Source organism: Grus americana, chromosome 11, assembly GCF_028858705.1.
Source record: "Grus americana isolate bGruAme1 chromosome 11, bGruAme1.mat, whole genome shotgun sequence".
NCBI classification, from domain to species: Eukaryota; Metazoa; Chordata; class Aves; order Gruiformes; family Gruidae; genus Grus; species Grus americana.
In genome coordinates this window covers 22,357,309-22,380,529 of record NC_072862.1, presented here as the reverse complement: position 1 = coordinate 22,380,529, position 23,221 = coordinate 22,357,309, and the positions used below count along the sequence as shown (strand labels likewise).

At 40.5% G+C, this 23,221-nt stretch overlaps 2 protein-coding genes across 4 annotated transcripts in view; one reads left to right on the top strand and one right to left on the bottom strand.

Moving 5' to 3' along the window:
- The first annotated feature begins 179 nt into the window (after nt 1-179).
- On the top strand, nt 180-23,221 carry ACAD9 (acyl-CoA dehydrogenase family member 9). Of its 3 annotated transcripts, XM_054837626.1 has the most exons (18): nt 180-365; nt 1,982-2,075; nt 3,975-4,076; nt 7,216-7,322; nt 8,726-8,826; nt 9,811-9,889; nt 10,854-11,028; nt 11,651-11,724; nt 13,026-13,101; nt 13,799-13,869; nt 14,214-14,333; nt 15,147-15,275; nt 17,731-17,810; nt 18,396-18,522; nt 20,302-20,379; nt 21,256-21,384; nt 22,391-22,463; nt 22,935-23,221. In XM_054837626.1, the coding sequence occupies exons 1-18, from the start codon at nt 222-224 to the stop codon at nt 23,033-23,035; spliced, it is 1,860 nt and encodes a 619-aa protein (XP_054693601.1). In that variant the 5' UTR covers nt 180-221; the 3' UTR covers nt 23,036-23,221. The 3 variants fall into 3 exon arrangements, with proteins under 3 accessions (XP_054693601.1, XP_054693602.1, XP_054693603.1); XM_054837627.1 differs by lacking the exon at nt 15,147-15,275; XM_054837628.1 differs by lacking the exon at nt 1,982-2,075 and having other exon boundaries at nt 181-365.
- Nucleotides 21,795-23,221, bottom strand: part of CFAP92 (cilia and flagella associated protein 92 (putative)) — a 136,436-nt gene continuing 135,009 nt past the window's right edge. Inside the window, exon 21 of the mRNA XM_054837625.1 lies at nt 21,795-22,220. Within this exon, the coding sequence (XP_054693600.1) occupies nt 22,177-22,220 (44 nt within the window). The 3' untranslated portion in view covers nt 21,795-22,176. The remainder of the gene's footprint in view (nt 22,221-23,221) is intronic.

The following is a 23,221-nucleotide window of genomic DNA, read 5'->3' as shown; positions in this document are numbered from 1 at the left end:
TGCCCGCCTCTGAGGTGCGGGGTGTCCCCGGGGCGCTGTCAGGCCGTCCTACGGCCCGCAGGCGGGGAGAGCCAGCCGCGGCCCTCCGCCCCCTCACACCCCCGCAGCCCCGGGAGCGGGGGGGGGGAGGCCCCGCGGGGGCTGAGGGGAGGAGGCGCGCGGGCGTCACGCGGTCACGTGCCCTGGCGCTCGCGCCGCCGTCAGCGCGGCGGGCAGGCAAGATGGCGGCCACGAGGGGGCTGTTGCTGCGCGCCCTGCGCGCCTCTCGGCCGGGCCCCGTCGCCTTCCCCGCCGTCCGCCGTCTGCGCACCGCCGCGCCGCGCCCCGCCTTCGCCAAGGAGCTCTTCCTGGGGACGCTGCGCAAGGTGAGGGTCCCGCCCCGCCGCTCTGGCGGGGGCCCACCGGGGCGGGGGGGGCTGCCCCGCGCTGATGTGGCCGGCGGCGCCTCAGGGGCAGGCGCGGGCCGCGGCCGTGGGGGCACCCGGGGAGGGTCCTGGGCGCCGCGGGTGGCACCGGGCAGCGACGGGGCCGCTCCTCCCGCTGCGCCGTCCCACGGAGGAGCGGGCCTCGGCCGGCTGCGGCGGCAGAGCGCTGGGGAGGGCAGTGCCCCGCACCCGCTGCCCTTACCGGCCTTCGCGGGCGGAGTGCAGCCGGCTGAGCGCGGCCCTCACCGCCGCTGCAGCCAGGCCCGTGTCCGCGTGCCTCAGGCGGGGCTGGTTGGGTACGTGGACCCGTGCGCACCTGCACACAGCGTGCGCGGGGTAATCCTGAGCGCTGCAGAGCAGCCGGGCTGCTGCACACCGCCGTCACCTGCGCGCCCGGCCCGTTCCCTGCGGAACCCCGAGTGTCTGTTCACGTTGGGCGCTGGGCATTGAACAACTGCATTGCACGGCACTTGGGGCGGTTAGCCTCTGCTTGCTTCAGGGAACGAGGCTGCATGGAAACTTTGGCTTACAGGTTTTTATAGGAAAGATTGAAGTTCATGTAGTTTCTTGAGATGCTACTGGACAACAAAGTTACAAATTTGAGATAACAACGCTGTATTAAAACAGTACCTGTTAATCCAAGGTTTGGAGCGTGTATTTATCATTATTTAAGTACACTGAAAAAAGGAGTAACTCAAATCCACTGAATGAGTTGAACAAAAAGCCTCCCAAACCAGACCTTTTCAAGTAAAGTGTTATAAGTTAGCAGTCAGACTCCGTCACATTAAACCCCTGTTCATGCCTGCCTTTTTTTTTTTTTTTCCCCTCCTCTAATTTCAATACAACAGTTTTCTGGAAAAGTATAGCATTTACTAGATCCTGAATTTTTGGAGCTGATGTGATTCTTTAGACTATCATGAACAGTTTTGGGCAGAGGTAGACTCTTCTAGTTAAAAGGGGACAGATGATAAAAATTAGAACTGTGCTTCTCATGTAGTCTTTCATTTCTTGTGTTTAGTTGGTTAGATTTTTTTATTTATTCAAGCCTGTCAGGTCACACTGCTTCCAGTTTATGACCAAAATACCAGGGTGATGATAAGGAGCAGTATGGCACTCGCTAACCTTTGTACTCGTGACATTAAACAGGTGGAACGTGCTGTGTGTTCCAAGGGACAGCATTTATGGACTGAGCTTTGAAAACATAACATTAAATCAATTCTGATACAAATTAACTCCTTTTTTTTTTAATCCCAAAATGGGATTACATTGACAAAATTTGTGGTTGATGAAGGATTTTTGCATCCTCATAGTTCTTAAAATCTCTCTATTTCTCCCTAATGTTTCTGGTTTTCAGGTAATAACCTTCTGATTTGGTTTTGGTATGTAGCAAAGTTGAGTCCTGTGGATAAAGCTGTTTCTGTTTCTGAACGTTTTCCACAATTCCTAATGTTCACAGTTTTTTAAAGTCTGGTATTTGAAAGGCATAGGGAATTTTTATTTCAATTGCATGATTCATGCTTTAAAAAAATACAATAAAAATTTGCCTCTTATTTTAGGAAGAAGTTTTTCCATATCCAGAAATTAGTAATGAAGAACTAGCAGAGATCAACCAGTTTGTAGGACCTGTAGAAAAATTCTTCAGTGAAGAAGGTATAGTTATTAGTTTCTTACTCATGTAAGTGATTTTGTGATTACAGTGATTTAACTATAGCAGTTGAATAAGTTTATTATACTTTAAATATTTAGGTTATCTTAGGCATTTATTGCCAATCATATAATGCTGCTGATTCTATAGGCAAGTTCATTTATGGCTTTTTTTATATGGAGTCTTTGGATGCCAATGAGAAGAAATAAAACTTCAAAACAGAAAAAATAAATCTTTCTATTACTGGTGCAATAGATAAGCCAATTTTAGAACAATTGCAGAAAATTGTTTTTTCCAGACAGCAATTTCTGAGACAGTTAAACAGTATCATCTCAGATTTCCCACTGACAAAGATAGCAGGTCTAGATTGCCAAACACCGCAGGAGTTTGAAGAAGCCTGTGTTTGTCACAGATAACGATTTGTGAGATCCAGGTAATTTTAACAATAAAATTGTAATGTTGCTTACTAACACTAAATTAAGAATTTATGCAGATTACAGTTTTTAATTCTTTGTTCTGTTGGGGAACATAATTTATTGAGTAAAAAACTTCATATATAAGGGAGGAATAAAAAACGTCAAATTATAGAATGTGAAGTGAAGGTGGAAATTGCTCATCTTTGAGTTCACAGCTATTCTTGTTTGATTATTCAGGGTAATTTACAGATGTGGTAAAAATAGGTGAGGAGAGCAGCCTTAAACAGTTAGAAACTTGATATGATTGGCACTGGGTGAAGAAATTCAGCTCAGCAGAGTCACTATGAAGCGTGACAGTGTCCAGACACCACCGATATGTCTGTATGGGCATAATAGAGGAAGAGGTAAAAAAACCACCTTTCTCTCCCCAGAACAGCTGGTGGCATGACACAAATATGTATCTCACGCTATGTAGCTAAAAAATCAGTGTGGGGAATGAGTTTTCTTTCTGAATAACTTTTCTTAGAAGAGCATCAGAATGTTTCATTGCCTCCCCCTGTTATATTTCTCATAAAAGTTACAGCGTCGTTTAAGTTTCTTTAGGAAAGCACCATTGTTATTGCAGAGTTACTTCTTTTTGCGTACTTTTTTGAAAGATGGCTTGCGTTCCTTTTGCTGCAGCTTACAGCCTTCCTGAGCTGCTTAATACGATTCTTGTTTATTTTCACTGTCACAGTAGAGAACAGCTCTTGTAATCCCCCAAGAATGTGAATAACTCATTTTTGTAATCAACTCGTTTATGTACTTTTTTTTTTTTTAATCATGACCTAGATATAGTCCAGATAGAAAATCCTGGAAATACTTTGCTTATCCAGTCGTGGAATCTGGTAACATGCACAAGCACAATCTGTATACATAGAAATGTTTGAGAAAATGAAATAAAAATAAGATTTTTTTTTTCCTCACTTCCAAGTCCTTTTCCTGGATCTGTCGTGACTTTATAGCTATAATCAGTGTTCTTGGCCCCTTCCAGCTGGTGCTGTATTTTGACTTTGATGGTGTAGTAAAGTGGGCTACCTAAGTGGAGTGGTGTTCTGAGGAAACAGAACTGAGACCTCCCGCTGCAATGTTCAGGACTTGTCTGTGTGACCATCATCGAAAGGCTAGAAAAGCACGGGTTTTCACCTGGCAGGGAGGAGGATGGGTTGGGTGGCAGGCTGTGGCAAGCACTGTGTCTTGTCTTAAGATGCTTCAGAAGACTAGAGGAAAATTACAGCAGGGAGGGTGTGATGCTCCAGCAGCCCCTTTTTCTGTAAGTTACTTCAGTTCTTCATGTCTGGGCTTTCAGACTTGTAGGTTAGAGATCACACTGCTGCTAACTCCTAGCACGTAGTGACCTCGGCTCTGATTTGAGAACACTGCAGTCTTACAGACTTTTTCTACACGAAGAAACACAGTTTTAAATTGTAAAACCTTCTGTATTTGTAGTGGACTCTAAGAAGATTGATCAAGATGCAAAAATCCCACCTGAAACTTTAAAAGGACTGAAGGACTTGGGTCTCTTTGGCATGCAGATTCCAGAGGAATATGGTGAGTAAATGATCACATAAGAATAACCCAGTAGTCTAATGCATTTTTGGGTATTGCAAAATGTGTCTGTGCTCTTCCACGTGTAGCCATTTGACTCGGATGGCTAATTGGGAGCTGAGGCTTCCTCCTCAGTTAATAAAGAGATGCAGGCACCAAGAATGTCTGTTAGCTACGTAGGGAGCTCTGCAGGCTCTTACTGGGCGCCTGACTAATTTTAGGTTGTGTAAATTCCTCTTGGCATAGCATTTTCCTTTCTGTTCTTTTTTTGGATGCGGTGGAGTAGCTTGGCGTTCTGCGGGGCTTGCAGTTCTTGTTGATGGTTCCTAAAACGATGCTGGGTCCAAACTGCAGTGTCTCATGGAGTTGATCTATCAAAGCTGTCACCTGGTATTGGCAGAAGGGAATGTGTGTGACCTTACAGAAGTGTAAAAGTGAGAGTACAGCTTTGGTATGAAATCTTTCCTATTCAATACTGAACAAAAAGTTTATGTCTTAAAGGACGTTACAGCACCAGTTGAGATCAGACATTTGTTCTTCAGTGGATTAACCTTTAAACTTGCAAAGGAATTTTCAAGAAAATGGTAATCTTATTCTTATGCATGAAATAAAAATTAGGATTGAAACTAATATTTTACATGAAATTTGTAAAGAAATGAGATCCTTGCATCATCCGTTGTCTGTTATAAAAGAAGATGACTTTAAAGAGAACAACTCAGAGGAAGACAAAACTGTGTTTGACCATCTGCAGAAGGTAGTTTCAGTGGGGAAGACACCTGATTTTTTTAAGAGAATAGTGTGAAACAATATTTTTTATTTCAGTTATTATAATAATACTATATAAAGCTGGAGGCGTACCTCAGTATTTACTTGGTGTTAAAGTAATACCCTATTTTTCGTAGCATTTTTTGTTACACGTTTTGTTTATTGTATTAGGGCATGTAACTGGTGTTGCTGCGCTGCACCGATTTCAATTCTTTAAATAAAGTGTTTCTGTACAAATTCATTAAAGTGTATTGGACAATTCGCAGGTACTGTAACATGATGTGATCTCTGTTGATTAATTAATTGTTAATTAATGCTTTTGAAATGCATTAGAAATGGTATTAAATGTTTTTCATGGGTATTCAGAACTAGGCAGGGATTGTGAGAGTAAGACAGAAAGGAGGTTTACAAGCTCTTTCAAGTTTTTCTCTTCGGGATAGTGTCTGAGGAGGAGGAAGATCTGGGCAGAGCACCTTAACCCAGATGGGGAGGGAGAGGCATTTAGGAGTTAAGAAATCATTGGGAGGAGACAGGAGGTTAGTGTGCACTAAAAGCAGGTGTTGGAAGCAGAGAACAAAGGACTGAACTCAGAGCAGAGCATTAGGAAGTATCATGACGTTGGAAGTGTTAACTTACTATTGATTAACTAGAAATGTTTCCCACTCTGTTATAAAGAGCCTGAAAGGCAATGTATTTGACTTAGAAATCATATTTTAATAAAATGTTATTGTTGGTTTGATCTTGTATTGTTTTAAAGCTTGTGAAATACTACTCTCTCAGCTTCCAGTTTGTGGAAGGTTGCAATCCATTCAGCATACTTGTCCTGTTGTCTTGTAAATATGTATGCTGGATAAAAAACAGAAGATGGAAAGCAGTCACTTCATTATAAGCAAGCTACTTTTTTCTGCACCATAATTAATATGCTTCTAGCGAGGTTATTTCCCATTTTCTGTAGTTTAAACCTGCTGTATTTTTGTTGGTGGTGCTTGTCGTATTTTAAACCTCTTCACACATGTCCAGTGCTTTGTTCATTACGTGGTATTTTTCATAATGGTTCGTAATAGCGGCATGTTTGCCAGAAGCATTAAAGCACAGAACATTATTGGGAAAAATGGAGCTCATGTAAATCATGGAATAATGGCGCGCTTTAACATGGGCATCACTGGAATTACTGTGCACATCATCAGCAGTCTCCAAGTTGAATCCTGAGCCCAGCACCCTTCAGAAAGGGGCAAAGACATAAAGAGTGTGTATAGACAGGAGGAGTGCAAGGCTTAATTCATGTAAGCATGCTCCGAAGGAGAAGGGTGTAAGGGGCAGCGAGGTGAATTGATGGTATTGAGAGACTTGTTCTTGTATTTATTTGGTATACATAAGATAATAGGAGTAGAGACATCTGCTGAAATAAGGTATTCACTATCCTGACTACACCACTGTCCCAAGTAGAAAATTATTAACCTGGACAAAAGATTATCTTGATCAGATAAAGTTGTTTATTCAGCAGTGATATATAAAATACTCTCAAATTACGGGGAGCGGGACTTCTAGTCCTGATGACATAAAATTCTTGAACATTAGACTCATACAGATGCAGCTTTGATTTAACCTGCTTCTGTTCTTTCTAAGCACCTTACAAATAGTCCCTGTATTTGCATGAGCAGATCACAAAATTCCTCCCAAAAGCATGTGCTAGTATCAAGTTTGTTTTTTGATATATTCATGTTTTTTATTAAAGACGTTTTTGAAGCATTGTCTTTTATCCTTCTTTAGTACCTGTTCGGAAGCCTGCTTGGGACCTGTTTTGTGTCAGTTTTGTTGCCCAGGTCATTTTCTGGCAGTTTGCAGTGGAGCTGGGGGCAACCTGGCTGTGCGTGGGTACCGGCCCTGTCCTGCACTGCTCCCTCTGCCGCCTGCTCTGCAGCTGCTCAGCTGTAAAGCCAGATGGGGGTTAATTGTCTGGCTTTGTAGTGTAGTGTGGAAATGTCACCAAAAAAATTCGTTTTATCCCATAAGCACAGAAATTCAGACTAGAGCAGGTTTTATACTGAATCTTAACCATTGTCACATTGGATTCACATGGGTTATGCTGTATTTGCTATGTGTGCGTGTGTGCTTCAACACAAACACATCTGCTTTCTGAACAGAACTAAATTCAGCACAACACATGCTTATTAAAAAGTTACTGTTTTCACAGTGTGTCCCTCTGGCACAACGTGGTACTTGTTTGTGGACATTTTATATCCAGGCCATGCTGAGACACTCTCCAGTTAACAGTGTTATATTCTTGATGTTTCTGTAGTTGAAAGGGATTTTTAGGGGGAAAGGCAAGCTAAATTGTAAGGCATCTGCTGAGAATAAAATGTAGTATTTGTTCCAGGTGGTCTCGGTCTGTCAAATACCATGTACGCGCGTTTGGGAGAAATTACTTCTTTGGATGGATCTATCGCAGTTACTTTGGCAGCTCATCAAGCTATTGGACTGAAGGTAATGCTCTTCTTTTACTTCAAGTAGTTCTGCACAACTTGCATAGAGAAGTTTGTTTAAATGTCGAGTGTGGGTGTAACAAATAAGAATTACTGGTGAAGCACAAATCAGGTGGAACATGGTGATATCAGGTTGGTTGTTGGTGTTCCCAGCACCTTCTGCCAGTGACTCGGTGTAAGGCTTCCATGCAGCATAAAGACTGAATATGAAGTACACAGGAAAATTATTAGTCCAGGAAACATGGAGATAATAGTTATTTGAAAAAATACCTTAAATGATCCCAAGTTTTTTAAATTGGGCAAACTTTTATCGATAAAAGTAGCTAGAATAAATATTGAAATAAATAAAATGTCAGGGGGGCTAAAATTATGGGGAGGTGGGACAGCCATGCAGAAAATTGAGAAGGGTGCAACTTTTACTAGCTGATTGAGGCTGCGTGTTGGGGGAGCTTAGAGAAGAAAACAAGACCAGCATGCTATAGCAAGCATGTGAATTTTAAACTCGTTTTCTGCATAGTGTAGCCTTAGGTATCTGCCTTTTAGTGGTGGATGGATGGTAGTAGTCTGAAGCTTGAAATAGCAGTAAGTTCATTATAACAAGAAAAAAGTCTTCATGGAATTGAGCACACAATGCTAATTAAAAATAGGTATTTATTCCTCACTTTTACTTAAAATTTTGCCATCTGTACAACAGGATCAGTGAGCTGAGCTTGTTTGTAAAGCAGTCTAATGAGAAGTGTGGTAAGGCACAACTACTGTTACTCTCCTGCTCTGGGCAGTTTGGGTCAGCTTCAATCCTAATTCTGTTGAGTAACTGTATCTTAGCTATTTAACCATTGATTATTTAGCTTTATCATGTATTTTTGTATTTTGTTTGTCCTTCGTTAGAAACCAGCTGTACGAAACCAAATACAACAGAGACAATTAAAATAAGTGCACTCACAATAAATTGTTGAATGCCTATGTAATGAAATCACTTGGAACCTAAGTAAATCATGTGTTCTGTTCTCTGATGAGGAGCTTTGAAAATTGCTGCTTTTGAGGTTATTAAAATAAAATTACAGGGATAGTAATGAAGGTATGACAAATTATAAAGGAAGGATTATCTCAGTGCCTTTCAGAGCAACAGTTAAGTCTTCGCTTACAGCGTAACTGCAGTGAAACCTACCTTAGAAGGCAGGCTTAACAATAAGCCATTTCCTATGGGCATTTGAGCAACTGTGTGATGATAATTTTGATGTATTTTAACATCTGATAAATAATAATGTCCATTGTTTATTAAACTGTCTCTTTTTACACCATAAAATTTGCGAATTAAGCTTCCTGAACTTGGCGAAGCTTGTCAGCTTCATTTCTTTTTACACAGGCTGATGCTGTAAAGTTTTCTACTACTTCTTTATTTAGGGAATCCTCATTGCTGGCACGGACGAACAGAAAGCCAAGTATTTGCCTAGACTGGCATCTGGGGAGCACATCGCAGCTTTTTGTCTCACTGAGCCTGGAAGGTACTGGTTTTGTAATCATAAAAGCTTCAGCAAGCACCAAAGCTTCATTACAGTGATTATTTGACTAATATATTTAATCTTTATTATTTGGTGCCTATGGCTTCAGTATATAGGTCAATTTTTTTATTTTTTTTAAAAAAAGGTACACTTGAAATCATGTAATTATTCAGTGCGCTGCTTATGGCAGTTTCCATGAAATCACTAACTGTTGTTGTTCCCATCCCAGGAATCCATCCACTTGATTTCTGGCATTAGTGAATATGAATTGAAAGGATACTTGGTGCTGTGTTAGAAATAATGTGCTGTGATCGTTCTAGGATGCTTCAAAGCCTGTATTGAAGGAGCTACCCAATAGGAAGAAACGTTGGTCTTTCCATAGAGTTTAGATGATGTGCTTTTTGTTACATGATGTAGTAAGGAGGTAGTTCAAGAGAAGGTGTGAACTAATCACAGAACATAAACTTTTGATTGTTTTGTTGTAATTCACCTGCTGATTGTGCTCCTGTAGAAAGTATTTGCTGTGCCCCAGTGCTCACTGATACAGACCGTCAGGTGTTTATCGTTCATTTCTGTTGAGCCTTTTTTCACTGAGGATATAAAACCAGAATGTGAATTTTTGTGGAACAGCTTAGACATTCTAAACTCAATTGTGTTTTCAGATGACAGTTCCACGGTATGTTCACATAGCTCAACGCATAGCTCAAAAAGATAGTGTACGTGGCATTCTGAACACTCTGCTCAGGTTGTAAGATTGATAACAGACGTGTTAATCAGCAGAAAAGTCACCTCAGGTAACAAGTAGATTTCTGTAGAGCTGTTGAATCTAGAAAGTTTCCTTGTTAGTTAAAAACTAAAATTTATATACTACTATTTAACGCAACTACAAACATTCCTTTTTAAAGGATGGGAAGAGGGAAAAGATGTAGGTTTGTTTTTTAAAGCATGTTTATTTCTTTAAACATTAATAACTTGTTTGGCTTTTAGTGGAAGTGATGCTGCGTCCATCCAGACAAGAGCAACCCTGAGCGAAGATGGGAAATACTTCTTACTAAACGGCTCCAAGGTATCCACGCACAGACTGGAAATATGACGGGGTTTTGTTACAAGTTTATAGAAAGCATCTTTGTCTTCTGCAGCTTTGCAGTCAGTCAGTTTTGCTAAGTAAGAGGCTAGCTTGGCAGCTGCATTTTGGGGTTTCCAGGCTAGTGAAGAATGAGCACGTCAAAAAGACAACCCATGTTGGTTTAGGGCCAAAAGGCACACTGTTCAGGGAACAGCCTTCACTGAATGCTTGGTAAGAGAGAGATGACAAGCCACTCCTTAAGTTCCTTCTCTGTATCGCCAGCTCATGGTGTTCAGCTTCAGGGAGGGTTGGTTAGTTAGTTGGCCCCTCTGTGACAGCATAGGCAAAAAGAAACCTAAAACCACATTTTCCCCTCTCCTCATTCTGCATGCCAGATTTTGTTGGTATTTTTGAAAGAAAACTGGACACTGAATTGGAAATAGGGCTGCTTGGGACATTCCTGCTAAATACAGGCTTGATGAAATGCGAAGAGGTACTGGATTCAGCAATATTGGATACATTGCAGACTTGATCTGTAGCCATTGATACGTCTGTGATGTGAAGAGACCCAGCCTCTGGGAGTGGCCTAATGCAGAGAATTTCTCATGAGAGTGGAAATCATTTTGTACAAAGTAGTTCTACAGTCTGTATTACCCTTGTATCCCTCACCTGCCATAAGCAGCAGGATATACAACCTTTTGTATATCCTGGATTTTAATTTAAGTCAAATCTTTATTACAACCTGGTTTTGTAGTTGCTCTAAACTTACCATTCTGTGGTTGACTTTCCTTGGAAATATGCTGACAAGAGGCAAAACTAGTAACAGAACACTCACTAGAATTTAAGGGAAGTAGGAATTTTTGACCACTCTGTTCTTTGCTAGTCTGTTATGAAGCACTGAAGAAGAGTGCTCACAAAATCAGAACAAATGTATTTCTTACTCATCTTTCCTCTCTCAAAACAGGTTTGGATATCAAACGGTGGCCTTGCTAGTATTTTCACAGTATTTGCTAGGACAGAGGTTGTTGATAAAGATGGACAACTAAAAGACAAAATCACTGCTTTCATCGTAGAGCGGGATTTTGGTGGAGTCACCCATGGGAAGCCTGAGGATAAGTTAGGCATTCGAGGATCCAATAGTAAGAATCACTTAAAATTGTTAATAGAAATTGGTTTAATATTTTAATATTTTAATTTGTTTAGATCATCTGAGTTCAGAGGCAAATCGATATCTATTTCATACAACAGTGTAAGTTTCATGTGTCTTTACCTAACCTTTCCTATGAGTCCCGCCTAATGCAGGGTCTGAAATAAGAAATCCGTATTGTATAATTCTTTTCTGCACACGTGAAGCTTCCCTAACTGTGCAGTGAAAGAAATTACTCTGAAGATTCAGTAACCAAGTAGCTTTAATCTAGACGTAAATTTTCTTAGGCTCCTTGTGCACGCTGATGATTATAGTTTTTCACCATCTATCATTTGGACTTGACTGCTCTATCAGTTCCTTAAAATAGAGACAAAACTATAGTTCTCTGTTCACACAATGTAATTAATTATAATTTCAATATTTTACATCAGTAATTGATGCCAGCTACAGTCTTTGCCAAATTCTAACTTGTTTGGCAAAGCGTATGTAATTCAGTCATAAATAGTGCATTAGGAAAGCTTTACTTCTTTTCACAGAAAGAGTAAATTATTTTCTTGAATGTCTTTTAAATATTTCTACATCATAATTCAACTGCTGTTAACTCTGTGTTTCAGCCTGTGAAGTACATTTTGAAAACACAAAAGTGCCCATAGAGAATGTAATTGGAGAAGTAGGAGGGGGATTTAAGGTAAGTGGTGAAAAATAACTAGTGATGATTTTTTAAAAGCCTGAAGGAGACCTCCCCCCCGCCCCTTCTGTGTATGTATTCTCCATAGTTACATAGAGCTGGTTCCACCATTTGTTTGGCTTTTCATTGTTTTTCATGGCATACTCTTCAGAAGAGGGAGCAGCTTTTTCAACAGAACTTCTCAATTGAATCAGGGAAGTGACTTCTGATTTCTACAGCCAGAATTATGGACTACGTAGAAAGGGAGAGAAAGACGTGAGTGTAACAGGAAATGGTTTGGGGAAGGTCCAGATCCTGTCCAAGGTCCCGTGGCTGTCAGATCGTTTTCCAGGGTTAGATTCTTGCACCAGACAATAATGGGAGGAGTAATGAAAGGCTGCTTCTGGCATTGGCACCTCTTCGTTGCGTCAGAGAAGTGTGACAGCAGCGAAGGGAATGCTGGGCACTTTTCTGTTGTAACCTTTCTCTGAGACTCTGAGGTGTGGATTTGCAAAACTCTTCTCAGTGGTCCTTCTGTTTTCTTACTCCTGTAGCAGTCAAGTTCAGACCTAAATGTTAAATGAAATACTTCAGTGTTGTAAACATGTTAAAAGAAGATTTTTATGGTTTCTTCTTCAGATAATTATCACAAATTAAAATGTAGGAACAATGACTTCTCGCTAAATTTCCTAATAGTCTTTGAACTGTCATCCACATTTCTCTTGTTAAGAAACAATAATACTAGATTTCACAATCTATTTTTGCACATTATTGATCTGTATTTCCTTCCCACACCTTTTGTTCTTGTTTCCTTCCCTTGTATGTTGCTGAAAGTCATCTGAAGCAGGAAGGCATCCATCCCAGGTCAGCTGTGGGGAAGACTTTTATATTTGGCTGTTGTGCACGCACATTAAAGAATACTCTTTTTTCTTCTTCATCTGATAAACTTCAGCAGTTCTGTCTAGCGTGAATGTTGTTTGTCTAGTTGCAGGTAAATATATTTTTATCTGCATTTTACCTCCATCTGGTTTGAATAGAGGATTACTTCAGGCCACTGGATCATCAGTATCTGAAAACTTTCAAATACGAAATTGGATGTAGTAGGTCACCTTAAAAGCCCGGTTTTGGAGCATTATTGCTGGGATGCTGAATGCTGCATTGAGCAATACAGGGCAGGTGTCACAGGACAGGCAGCGTGTTCCAGTGCCGAGTGAAATCCAGGAGAGCACTAAAACGTGGAGCAAGGCAGCAGTAACCGTTGTGGCCTAAGGAGAAGTTTTGTGGCAACGACATTGCCTAAAACCTGTTGCTTTTCTTCACAGGTTGCCATGAATATCCTAAACAGTGGAAGATTTAGCATGGGCAGTGCATCTGCTGGAATGATTAAAAAATTGATAGGTGGGTTAATTCAGTGTTCTGGAGTGCTGGATGCCATGCAGAAACCTGATCTGCATAAGGTATATCATGCAGTTAAGTCAGGATAGTAACGCGAGTCTTGATCATAACGACATCCATCTGTTGTCAGTCATGACATGCTTTGAGTTCTTTAAAACACTAAAATATTTTTATTTTAAATTTTTATTAAAAGTCCATTTACAGTGCTTTAACACTGAAGTTTTTTCAGTTCATATAGTGGAAAGTTATTGCCTCTGTTGAATTTTTCTGAGGTAAAAATGTTTGTACTAAGAGAATGGCCTTTAAACTATGCCTTTTAGAAGGTATAATCTCCCATAAAACCTCCCATTTGAATAACTGGCTCAAAGCTTATACAGGGCGATTAGCAATACAATTGGTTTCTACCAGTAGTTACTCAAAATAGTAACAGAAATCCCTCTAAAGTAATGCATTAGCTCTAACTAAAACGTGCCTTCCCTAAGAGCACAGGTTCACACCTCAGATTCTTGTTTAAAAGCCATTGGCACGTTGTTCCCAACCGTGATCAGCGCCCGTCATTTTGAGGGTGGTGTTCCCGAGGGGGTCACCGCGTGTAGGTTGAAGTGTCGCAGTCCATCAACAGAAGGACACTATCGGCAGGAATGGTCTGGCACAGTTCTGCTGGTTTGAGATGTGGTTTGTTTTTTTTTTTTCTTTAAAGAAATGACAGCAGAGTATGCTTGTACCAGGAAACAGTTCAATAAGAAACTGAGCGAATTTGGATTAATTCAGGTAATAAAACAACCTAAATCTGCTTTGTGTTGCCCAAGTGCAAGGACACAGATTATGTTGGGGTTCTTTTGGCTGTACTGGTTTAAAGAACTTCCTAGAGGTATTAAATTTGTGTAAACTTAGCGCAGACTTCCATACGCTCATCTTTTAAATGTCTAGAATGATCAATGTAATGATACTTCTTTTTAGATTTTTCATGATTGTTTTGCAGTAGTGCTTTTTATTAGTAAGTACTTGATAATATGTTAAACATGAAAACTGCAGTTGTGCTCTTAAGTTTCAGGCTTGACTGTGGGATGTTGCATCTGAATTACTGTATGATTCCTCGCATTACTGTTTGACAGGAGAAGTTTTGTGTTATGGCTGTGAAGGCATATGTAATGGAGAGTATGGCTTACCTCACTGCAGGAATGATGGACAGGCCAGGGTTTCCAGACTGCTCCGTGGAGGCAGCCATGGTCAAGGTAATTAATTTTACTGAAAGCCTTGCCTACAGCTTTGAGCTAATACAGAGTAACACCTCTCCTGTTTTTCAGTCTGCATTCCAGGTATTACATTTAGAGCTATGATACAAACCCCTCAGCTAGATGAAAAAAATAGATGTTACTGGTTTCTCTATATCCTACATAGTATTGATTCCCTCAGATTTTGTCACCATACAAAATAAAACTGCACGCAATGGGTTTGGGATGTCATGGTCCTCTTGAACTCTGTTTTTATGTGGCCTTGCACAAGAGTAGAAGACACTCAGTTGTATTTCCAGCTGCAGCCTGGCTGAGGTGCTTCTGTCCTGGCTTAAACTCAGAATTGGTTGCAAAATACATACTGAGCAGGAGTCGGGCCCCCTCTACCACAGCATCGCTATTTACGGCATTTCTGCTGCGCAGGCTGGGTGCTGCGGGCTGGCTGGCAGCCTTGAGAACTCGCAGTTTTCCGGCCCCCGCTGGCAGTCCTGTACAGCGTGGTCAGTTCAAAAGAGCGTGCGTTCCGGTGGCTCTGGGCAGCCGTGAAGGTTCCAGCCAAGAGGCTACAGCTGTTCTCGCGTTGGGGGCTGCCGCTTTCCCAGGAGTATTTCCTTGGAGAGACGGGTTTGTGGATTTAAGTTTGACCAAATTCTCCACCCGGAGCCGTAAGGGCACTATTTCAGGTAAGCTTTTAACAGGGCAGCCCTAACAGCAGTACAGAATACTACAGTGATGTCACGTAGGTGTAACAACAGAGCAGTGTATTCTGTAGTTACTGTCTAGCACGGTGATTAAAATACTGCGCACTGGCAGGTGTTCAGTTCTGAAGGAGCATGGACTTGCGTGAGTGAAGCACTGCAAATTCTTGGAGGCCTTGGCTATATGAAAGATTACCCCTATGAACGCTACCTCAGAGACACCAGGATACTTCTGATTTTTGAGGCAAGTATCAATATACGGGTTTTACTGTAAGTGGAAATTCACAGTTTGTAAGACTGCAGACCTAAGCCTGTTTCCTTTGGAGGTACGAATAGTACTTTTCTGTAATAAAATAAGATACGGTGGCTTTTATAGCCACTGGCACAAGCTTTGCCTCTGAAAAGAACAAACTGGCCATATATAAACGTGGTAGTATGTATACAGGGGTGGGGGTTTTTTTATATATATATATATATACACACACACACACACACTGGTAGCGTATATATGGATTCTTAAACATTTAGAAACTTTCTGGCTGTTTGTAACAAAACATGTAGCTGTTTCAAATACAGTCATGAGAAAAAAACAGTCCCAGTTCAGGGCTTGGGTTTGTTGTTGTTTTGAACAGATAAAAGGATTCTAAATGAGTATAAAAGCCTGAAAGTGTGTTAGGTGACAAAAGTAACTCATCAGGTTATGCTCAGTAACTAGTTGGAATTGCACTTGCTGACGCACCATGAGATCAGAGTGCTGTGTCTGCCTGAGCCAGAGCCTTTTGAGAATGAGGTGGTCCATCTCGCTTTGTATTAAGTGTACTGTGAAACCTTTGTGCTGCTTTTATTCTCATGTATCTGTACTAACGTAAGTGATAAGATTTGGTAAGAGGTATGGGCAAAATTTTAATTTTTCAACAGATTAATAGGATTTTCTAATATTTTGTGACTAAGCTGCTCTGTTGGTGCCTAGACTGAGTAACCTTTCCTCTTGTGTGCTTCTCAAAATGAAGTAGGGAAACTCACAAAAGATCAATTCAGAAGTTTAACTACCTTACTGATGCACATTTATTTAAAAAAAAAAAAATTGGCTGTGAAATTTATTCAGTTTCCAAGCCGGATTATCAGTGCCCATTCATCTGTACATCTGAGCCAGACTTCCAGACTTGATTTTTCTTGAAGGACCATTTAGAAATGACCAGTTACCTCCTGGTGTTAGGACAGCAAAGGTATCGACTGCAAATTAATGCAAGCAAGAATTTTCAAGCTGCAGTTCAGTGCCTAGCAGTCACCTAGCTGCTCCTGCACACACGTGTGTGTTTACCTCATGTAACTAGGAAGAATTAATGCTGGTATTGATTAAAGAGCAAAGCCAGCCAACCTACAGGGTCATCCTCCTGCATCCTCTGGGTGTGATGTTTATAACTCTACCAGACGTTCTGCGTAGTGAAATCAAAACCAGACGTAAGGAGCGCTTCCTGGAGTGGTGGAAGCAGAGAAGACTTTTCACCTTGGACAGGTTATAGGAAGTTTTATTTAAAAAAATAAAAAAAAGTCACCACTGGAATTCCTGTAATTCAGGTCATTTTTCTCACTGATCCCAACAGTTTGTATACGTAAAGTTACTCTTCTGCCCAGACAAGGAGGTTGTGCTTACCTTGTTCACCTGAGCCTGTCTGCAAGGGACCGAGGCAGATCAGACACGTGCAGTTTGCTGCAGCCGAGGGCAGGAGACTTGTGCAGGGGCTGGTTCTGTTGTCTGGCACCGATGGCAGGCGGGCTGTGCTGCCTGCGCCCCCCCGAAACCGCCTGCTTGGTCTCATTAACAGGCGAATGGGTTTTCACTCGGCCTGTCACTGATCTAATACTCGGGGTGCTTTCCTTCGGTGAGCAGCGCCTATGTTGTGATCGTTATTCTTCAGCCATCCATATTAAAGCAGTCAATCACAGAACGGATCCCAGACACCAAATTGTACAGTATCATCCTAATTTCTTGGTTTGCATTTGCTTTCCAGACAGGCATATCGAGCGGTTTCACAACTATTTCAATGTTCCTTTACTGGAACAATGCAGAACTTACTTTGTACCCAAACTGCTTTCAGTCTGGCTTCTTTTTCATTGTGATACATATGTACATTTAATAACGAGAGGCTCAGCTTCACAGCTAAATGAAATCAGAATTTGTAATTGAGATAAAGCAAACGATAGCACACATTTAGGGATGGATGGATAAAGAGTAATCTTTTAATACTAGAACAACAGAAAGGGAAGCCTGGCAAAACAGACCTGCTTGGAAAACTTCCATTAATGCTGTAAACTTTATAGTTAACTAAAATTATACCAAAAAATTACACTTAAAAAAAAAAAATAATAGAGGCTTTAGTCTTTGTTGCTTGCTTCTGTTACTGCCTCAGGCAAACTCACCTGGGATGCAGTTTCTGGCATAAGAGTGTTTCCCTCCCAAGTGATGATCACCTTTGGCTAACATCGAGCTCTCAAGGGAATTTTATCTTACGAGCCCAAATGCATTTTAGAACATTTCAAGGAAAAGCACAGCACAAGTTATTTAGACATTAAAAGCAGGTTTAGGGGAAAGAAAAAGTATACAAAATATTAGCACAGCATAGCTAGATTTTTTTTTAAATTCATAAAATACATTGTACTTGATACTGACTTTATATTGTGTTTGGTTTTTTTTACAGGGAACAAATGAAATTCTGCGAATGTATATTGCTTTGACGGGTATGCAATATGCAGGCAAAATCTTAACTGACAAAATTAAGTATGTTCTATTTATTGCTAATAGTTTTTAATAAATAAACAAAATCTGATAACTATTTAACTATAGATAAGAGGGAAGACTGTAGGAAAAAAAACCCTGCAGTATTTTTCAGTGTATTCTCTGTCTAAAAGGTAGTTCAGTGTTATAGGTGCGTTTTGGGGTTTGGGGTTTTTTTTCCTTTCTAATTGGATGGTTTATATATTTGGGAATCTTGGCCTTACTGTATTTTATAGTTTCAGCTTGTGTAAAATTCTTACAGGACCAGTAATTTAAATTTTATAACTTAAGATTTCATAACAAATTTTTATTGGTAAGACAGCTGTATTGTACACATTGAGGACATACACTGGTCTCTGCATAGTGAGTATTTTTGAGAGGAACGGACTAGGCACCATGTTGTATACTTTTAAGGGTGTATAATTGCTCTCCAGACTTCATAGTAAAATGGATCAAAAGACTTGCTATAGACAAACAGCGCGTGTTTTGGTAAAGCATTTAGCATTTCCGCTGCTTACCTGCCCCTCCTGAAACTTCCAGTGCAAACCAGGACATACCTTTAACAGCTGTTTTTACGCACCCTTTTAGAGAAATCAAGAAGGGAAACGTAGGAGTGGCACTGGGCGAGTTTCTAAGCAAATTACGGGACATGATGGGCAGAAAAGTGGATTACGGGCTAGTTGGTGATCGCGGAGTGGTGCATCCCAGCCTGCAGGTAAGGGGAGGGGAACAGGGCTCTTGGAGCAGAGCTGGTCTGTCAGACTCGATTCCCTTCACTGCTCGTCACAACTTTCTGATTATGCAAAAGAAAGCGTGCGCTCAGGAACAGTGAGAGAGAGCTACAACTTCTAGCAGCTGTTTATACCATCTCGGGGTGGGGACTCAGCTATAGCTATTATATGGGCACATAGCAAGGGAAAAAGAAGACTGCTCTAAGGCTGTATTTATACCAAATCCAGGTTTATAGCCATTTTAGTAATTTATATAAATTGAGCCTTCACAGTGGTAAAGTCCCTGTTTGTAATGGTGCGTTGCTGCCCTTCATAATAAGCTCAGTTACAAAACACAGTATATTTTCCCCAATTAATAGTAACAGTTTTAGGTAAGAATTTCTGTGAAATAAATATATATATATGTGTGTACACACACACACACACTTAATCACTTAGTAAACTTTTTTTTTTTTTTTTTTATGACCAAAGGTGACTATTCTGTTAATAGGAAAAAAAAAAAGATAAAGTCTCTTTTTCCTAGGATGTTTTGTTAGTGATTTGAAAAAATCTGTAACAAAATTATTTTTACTGCTCTGCCGGTACACGTCTCCCCCAGGTCAGGTAGTTCAGGTAAGAGGATTTGCTGTCACGTAAGGAAGCGTCACACATGGCACCTCCTTGGGGTAACTACACCGTGCCACCAGCGTGGGTGCCCTGCCGCAGTTCTGAGCTAGCGGACGTGCTGGAGTCACATTTCCTCTAAACAGCTTCAAACCCACTTACAGGCATATTACACAAATCAGCAGAATGAATTACCATGTTTATGCATTAATAAAAAAGCCAAATATGACACTGGAAATTTTCTTCCTACTTAATACCAGAATTGGAGACTATTGGTGATGTCACACAGTAGTACCAGATAATCTTGATTTCCCCCCCCCCCTTCAGGATTTTTCATAACTTGCAGCACTTAGAATAAGAATTAGGTTTGCTGTGTAGAACTAAACGTTGCATAAGAATTTTTCAAACTATTATTTACATAAGCAGACTGTCCTGAAAAGTTACCAAAAGTAAAATTTAGAAAATTTTAATGCATATTTTATAGGGAAAAAAAATAGTGCCTGTCTGGCTTTCAGCTGCAAATTGAATGAATGTTAAAGAAAACAGTGCGTGCCAAGCGAAAAATCCTGTATTAGGGGGGCTTCAGGATACCAGGGCTGCGGCTGAACAGGGATTTCTTTCCTTCAGAAAAGAATCAACATTTTGTAATCCATGCCTTTTAGGTAAATAAGGAAACGTTCTCCCCTTTTTAGCTGGGAAGAAAAGGCTGTAAAATGGTGAAAGCTCACCTTAGAAGGGAATTCTGTCCATGACTAGAAGTTGATGACTGCATTTAGCAGAAAATTGAACTGCCATTTTTGTAGAGGGAAAGTTTATTCTTGTGGCAGGGTGCACGTTGGGCTTACAGCATTACTGTCGTCAGTAGACTTGGCTGTTGGGTGTTCCACTGGGTGTTCGTGGTGCCTTCATTGGCTCACACAAAATCGATTCCAGATGAGTGTTCTGCTACATTTCAGTCTTGGCTAATTCAGAAAGGAAAACTAGTTTTGTGCTGTAGTTGCAAATTCTTAATTTGTGTCTTGGCTGCTAAATTCCCCCCCCCCCGAAATCCTGTCCTGCAGCTGCTTTCTGGTGCAGAAGGCCATGTCACCTAGGGCAAGAGCTGGGGTTTCCCTCAGAAAAACTACTCAAGTTGTTGTGTTTTCTGTTTTTTTTCACAGGAAAGTGGCAAGAAACTTGAAGAAAATGTTTATTATTTTGGAACTACAGTGAGAGGACTGCTAACTAGGTTTGGCAAGGTAACTATTACTTTTCCTGTTAGCTTTGTTATTGAACAGTTCATCCTCAACCAAACTGGCCTCGCTAGAAGCTCAAGTGGACGCTGTACAGTATGAGCCAGGACTTCCTTTACACAGGAGGAGATGCACTGAAATTCTGTATTGAGTTAATGGACAACTTACAGTTAAAAAAAAAAAAGAACCAAACTCAAAAACCCCAGCAACCTCAGTGATTAGTTGTTTTCTTCTACCTCTGCAAGCACAAATCCCGCCTGCTCCAGGCACTGTTTGACGCACTTGCTGTGAGCAGTCACTGGAACCCACTGCCCTGTTCCCAAACAAGGAGCTGTACCAGCAGGTTTTGAATTTATGCTAGTCATATTGTACAGCAACCAAAGCTCTAATTATGCCATACACAGTGGTGTAGTTAAAACCGGAGAGCCTGAACTTCAAATACCCTGGGTTTTCAGTTTTGTGCCAGTTAAGCTGATGTGGGCTGAGAGTGTGGGTCAGACTAGGCCCTGCCACGTGCCACCTTACCTAGTACGGTTTTTTTCAACAGGCTTAATGTATCTGGTACTTAATTTTCAGTGATTTTTTGGCATTTACCAATGTAGTTTCAAGACACTGATTTTTTTTTTTTTTTTTTTTTTACTGTTGGCTGCAGCCAGAAAGACCATTAAAAGGTGGAACATAGTTAATCTAAAACTTAATAGTTTAAACCTTATTCATCCAAAAGCATTAAAAGGCGGAGCATAGTTAATCCAAACCTTTCTGACACAGGGTAGAAATTCTATATAACAACTTACCTGTCTTTGCTACATAAGTATGAAAATTATAAATTGGTTAAAATTTTAAATTGATGAACTGCTAATAGTATTTTTTTTATTCTTGTAGACAATAGTGGATGAGCAGTTGGTTCTGAAGAGAGTGGCAGACATCATCATTAATTTATACGCCATGACAGCAGCTATTTCCAGAGCCAGCCGGTCTATCAGTATTGGTCTGAGAAACCATGACCATGAAGTAAGTGTCCTTTAGTACCAGCCGTACCCAATCAATGCCTGCACTCCCTGGAGCGTGTAGCTTAACGACGGGTATTTATTCCCGTTCTGCCTCACTCCCTGTTGTGGAATAAAGAGGCACTGTCCAGCCTCAGACTTGCCCTGGAGTGTGACAGCCCACGTACGCTTTACGGGGCTCTAACCAGCTGCTGCCTGGACCAGCCGGCACTGCACGCTCACATCTCAGACTTTGCAAAACCGCAATGACAAGCAGCTTTCATTACACTCCAGAGTACACTCTGTGTTTGTTAAGAATTTGTATCTACCACAGCAAACTCTCCCATAAAACTGACAGCGCACCAGAATGTTTCAATACTGCTTGGTGCAAGAGCGTGGTAACTGCACTGATTGCCTCACAGGTGCTCCAAACATATGAGTTGCATGCTATCAAAGTATTTAAAATACTTTAACACGTACATACATACACATTTATGAATGAAATACAAATTTGCATGTTCTCCTAAACCTGCTGATACCATGCAGTTCTTCCCAAACTCTTTCCATAAAATCATGAATAAGTAGTAATGTATAACAACAACAATATTTTATCAATAAATTTATTGACAGTACAGTGAGCATTTGACACACAGGTGATTGTATAGTAGTTCATTTAAAGTGTCATGTAACAGTTACACTACAGGACAAGTAAATTTGCTATAATTGTTAGACAAAGCCAAATTGATTAACGTTCATCTTCACTGGCCTTGAGACTTCAGATTCTGTGTGTGCATTTATTACCCAAAATGTCTTGTAGTCAGCGTTGAGTGAAGAGGTCATCCCAACTCTGACACGCAGTAGCTGTGGAAAAAAATAGCAACCAAGCTTGCAACATACCTGATTAGCTTGCAGGGCTCCATTATCAAGAGACAAAAATAGAGGCTCAGGAATTTAAATGACTATTTTTACTACATTGTTTTGATTATGAAATTAATTTACTAGTTTTTAACTGACTCTTACTGTTTTCTTAGGTGCTTCTTACAAATATCTTCTGCACAGAAGCATACTTCAAGAATAATTATGCCATGGCTCAATTACAAAAATGTGAGTTCTGTAAGATAAAGCAATTTTTATACTCTCAGGGCTTTCACAGGCTCCAAACAAATGTAGGTGGTTTTAATGTGACCAACAGAATAGTTTTGCTCTGCTTTTAATTAGGATGAGGAACAGAACTGGTACCAGTTGAATATAAAGAGTCTCTTCATTTAATAGGTAAAACAAACTGCAGTGACACTTTTTTTTTCCCCAGCTGTGGGGAGGAACATAAAAATTTATCAGTAGCAAGTACTCTTGTAAAGAAAATAGCAGATAACTAAAAAGGTCAAATACCTAATTGTTAATTAAGTATTGAGTAACTCAGTCTGCAATAATCAGTCTTTTTCAGGAGGTAATGTTAAATTATTTCCTGTCACTGAAGTGTACATACTTGCATTTGTTTTCTAAAAATCTTTATGGAAGACATTTAGAAAAGCCTTTTACAGTACTTCTGTTAACTTTCCTTCTGTTTCTCCACAGATGCAGATGAAAATCTGGATGACTGTATTAAAAAAGCTGCAAAGCAAGTACTGGAGAAGAGAGCCTATATCTGTTCTCATCCGCTGGACAGGACCTTCTGATTAATTCCCTGACAGCAAAGACTGATGAATGTAAAACAGTGACTAATTTTCTGCAGTTCAGCTATTTGACACCTTAAAAAATAACTATTTCATGAGTTTACCAAATGTAATTAGCTCAAACTGTGTAAAATAAAACTTCTAAATACAACCTCATATAAAGAGAATAAATAAAGACATTTACTTAGA

What these genes read in the sequence shown, in the direction of transcription:
- ACAD9 (XM_054837626.1), top strand. Translation starts at nt 222, where the DNA reads ATGGCGGCCACGAGGGGGCTGTTGCTGCGCGCCCTGCGCGCCTCTCGG. An exon ending in AATGATTAAAAAATTGATAG is followed by an intron (nt 13,102 to 13,798) that starts GTGGGTTAATTC and finishes TTTTCTTTAAAG; the next exon opens with AAATGACAGCAGAGTATGCT. An exon ending in TGAGAAACCATGACCATGAA is followed by an intron (nt 21,385 to 22,390) that starts GTAAGTGTCCTT and finishes CTGTTTTCTTAG; the next exon opens with GTGCTTCTTACAAATATCTT.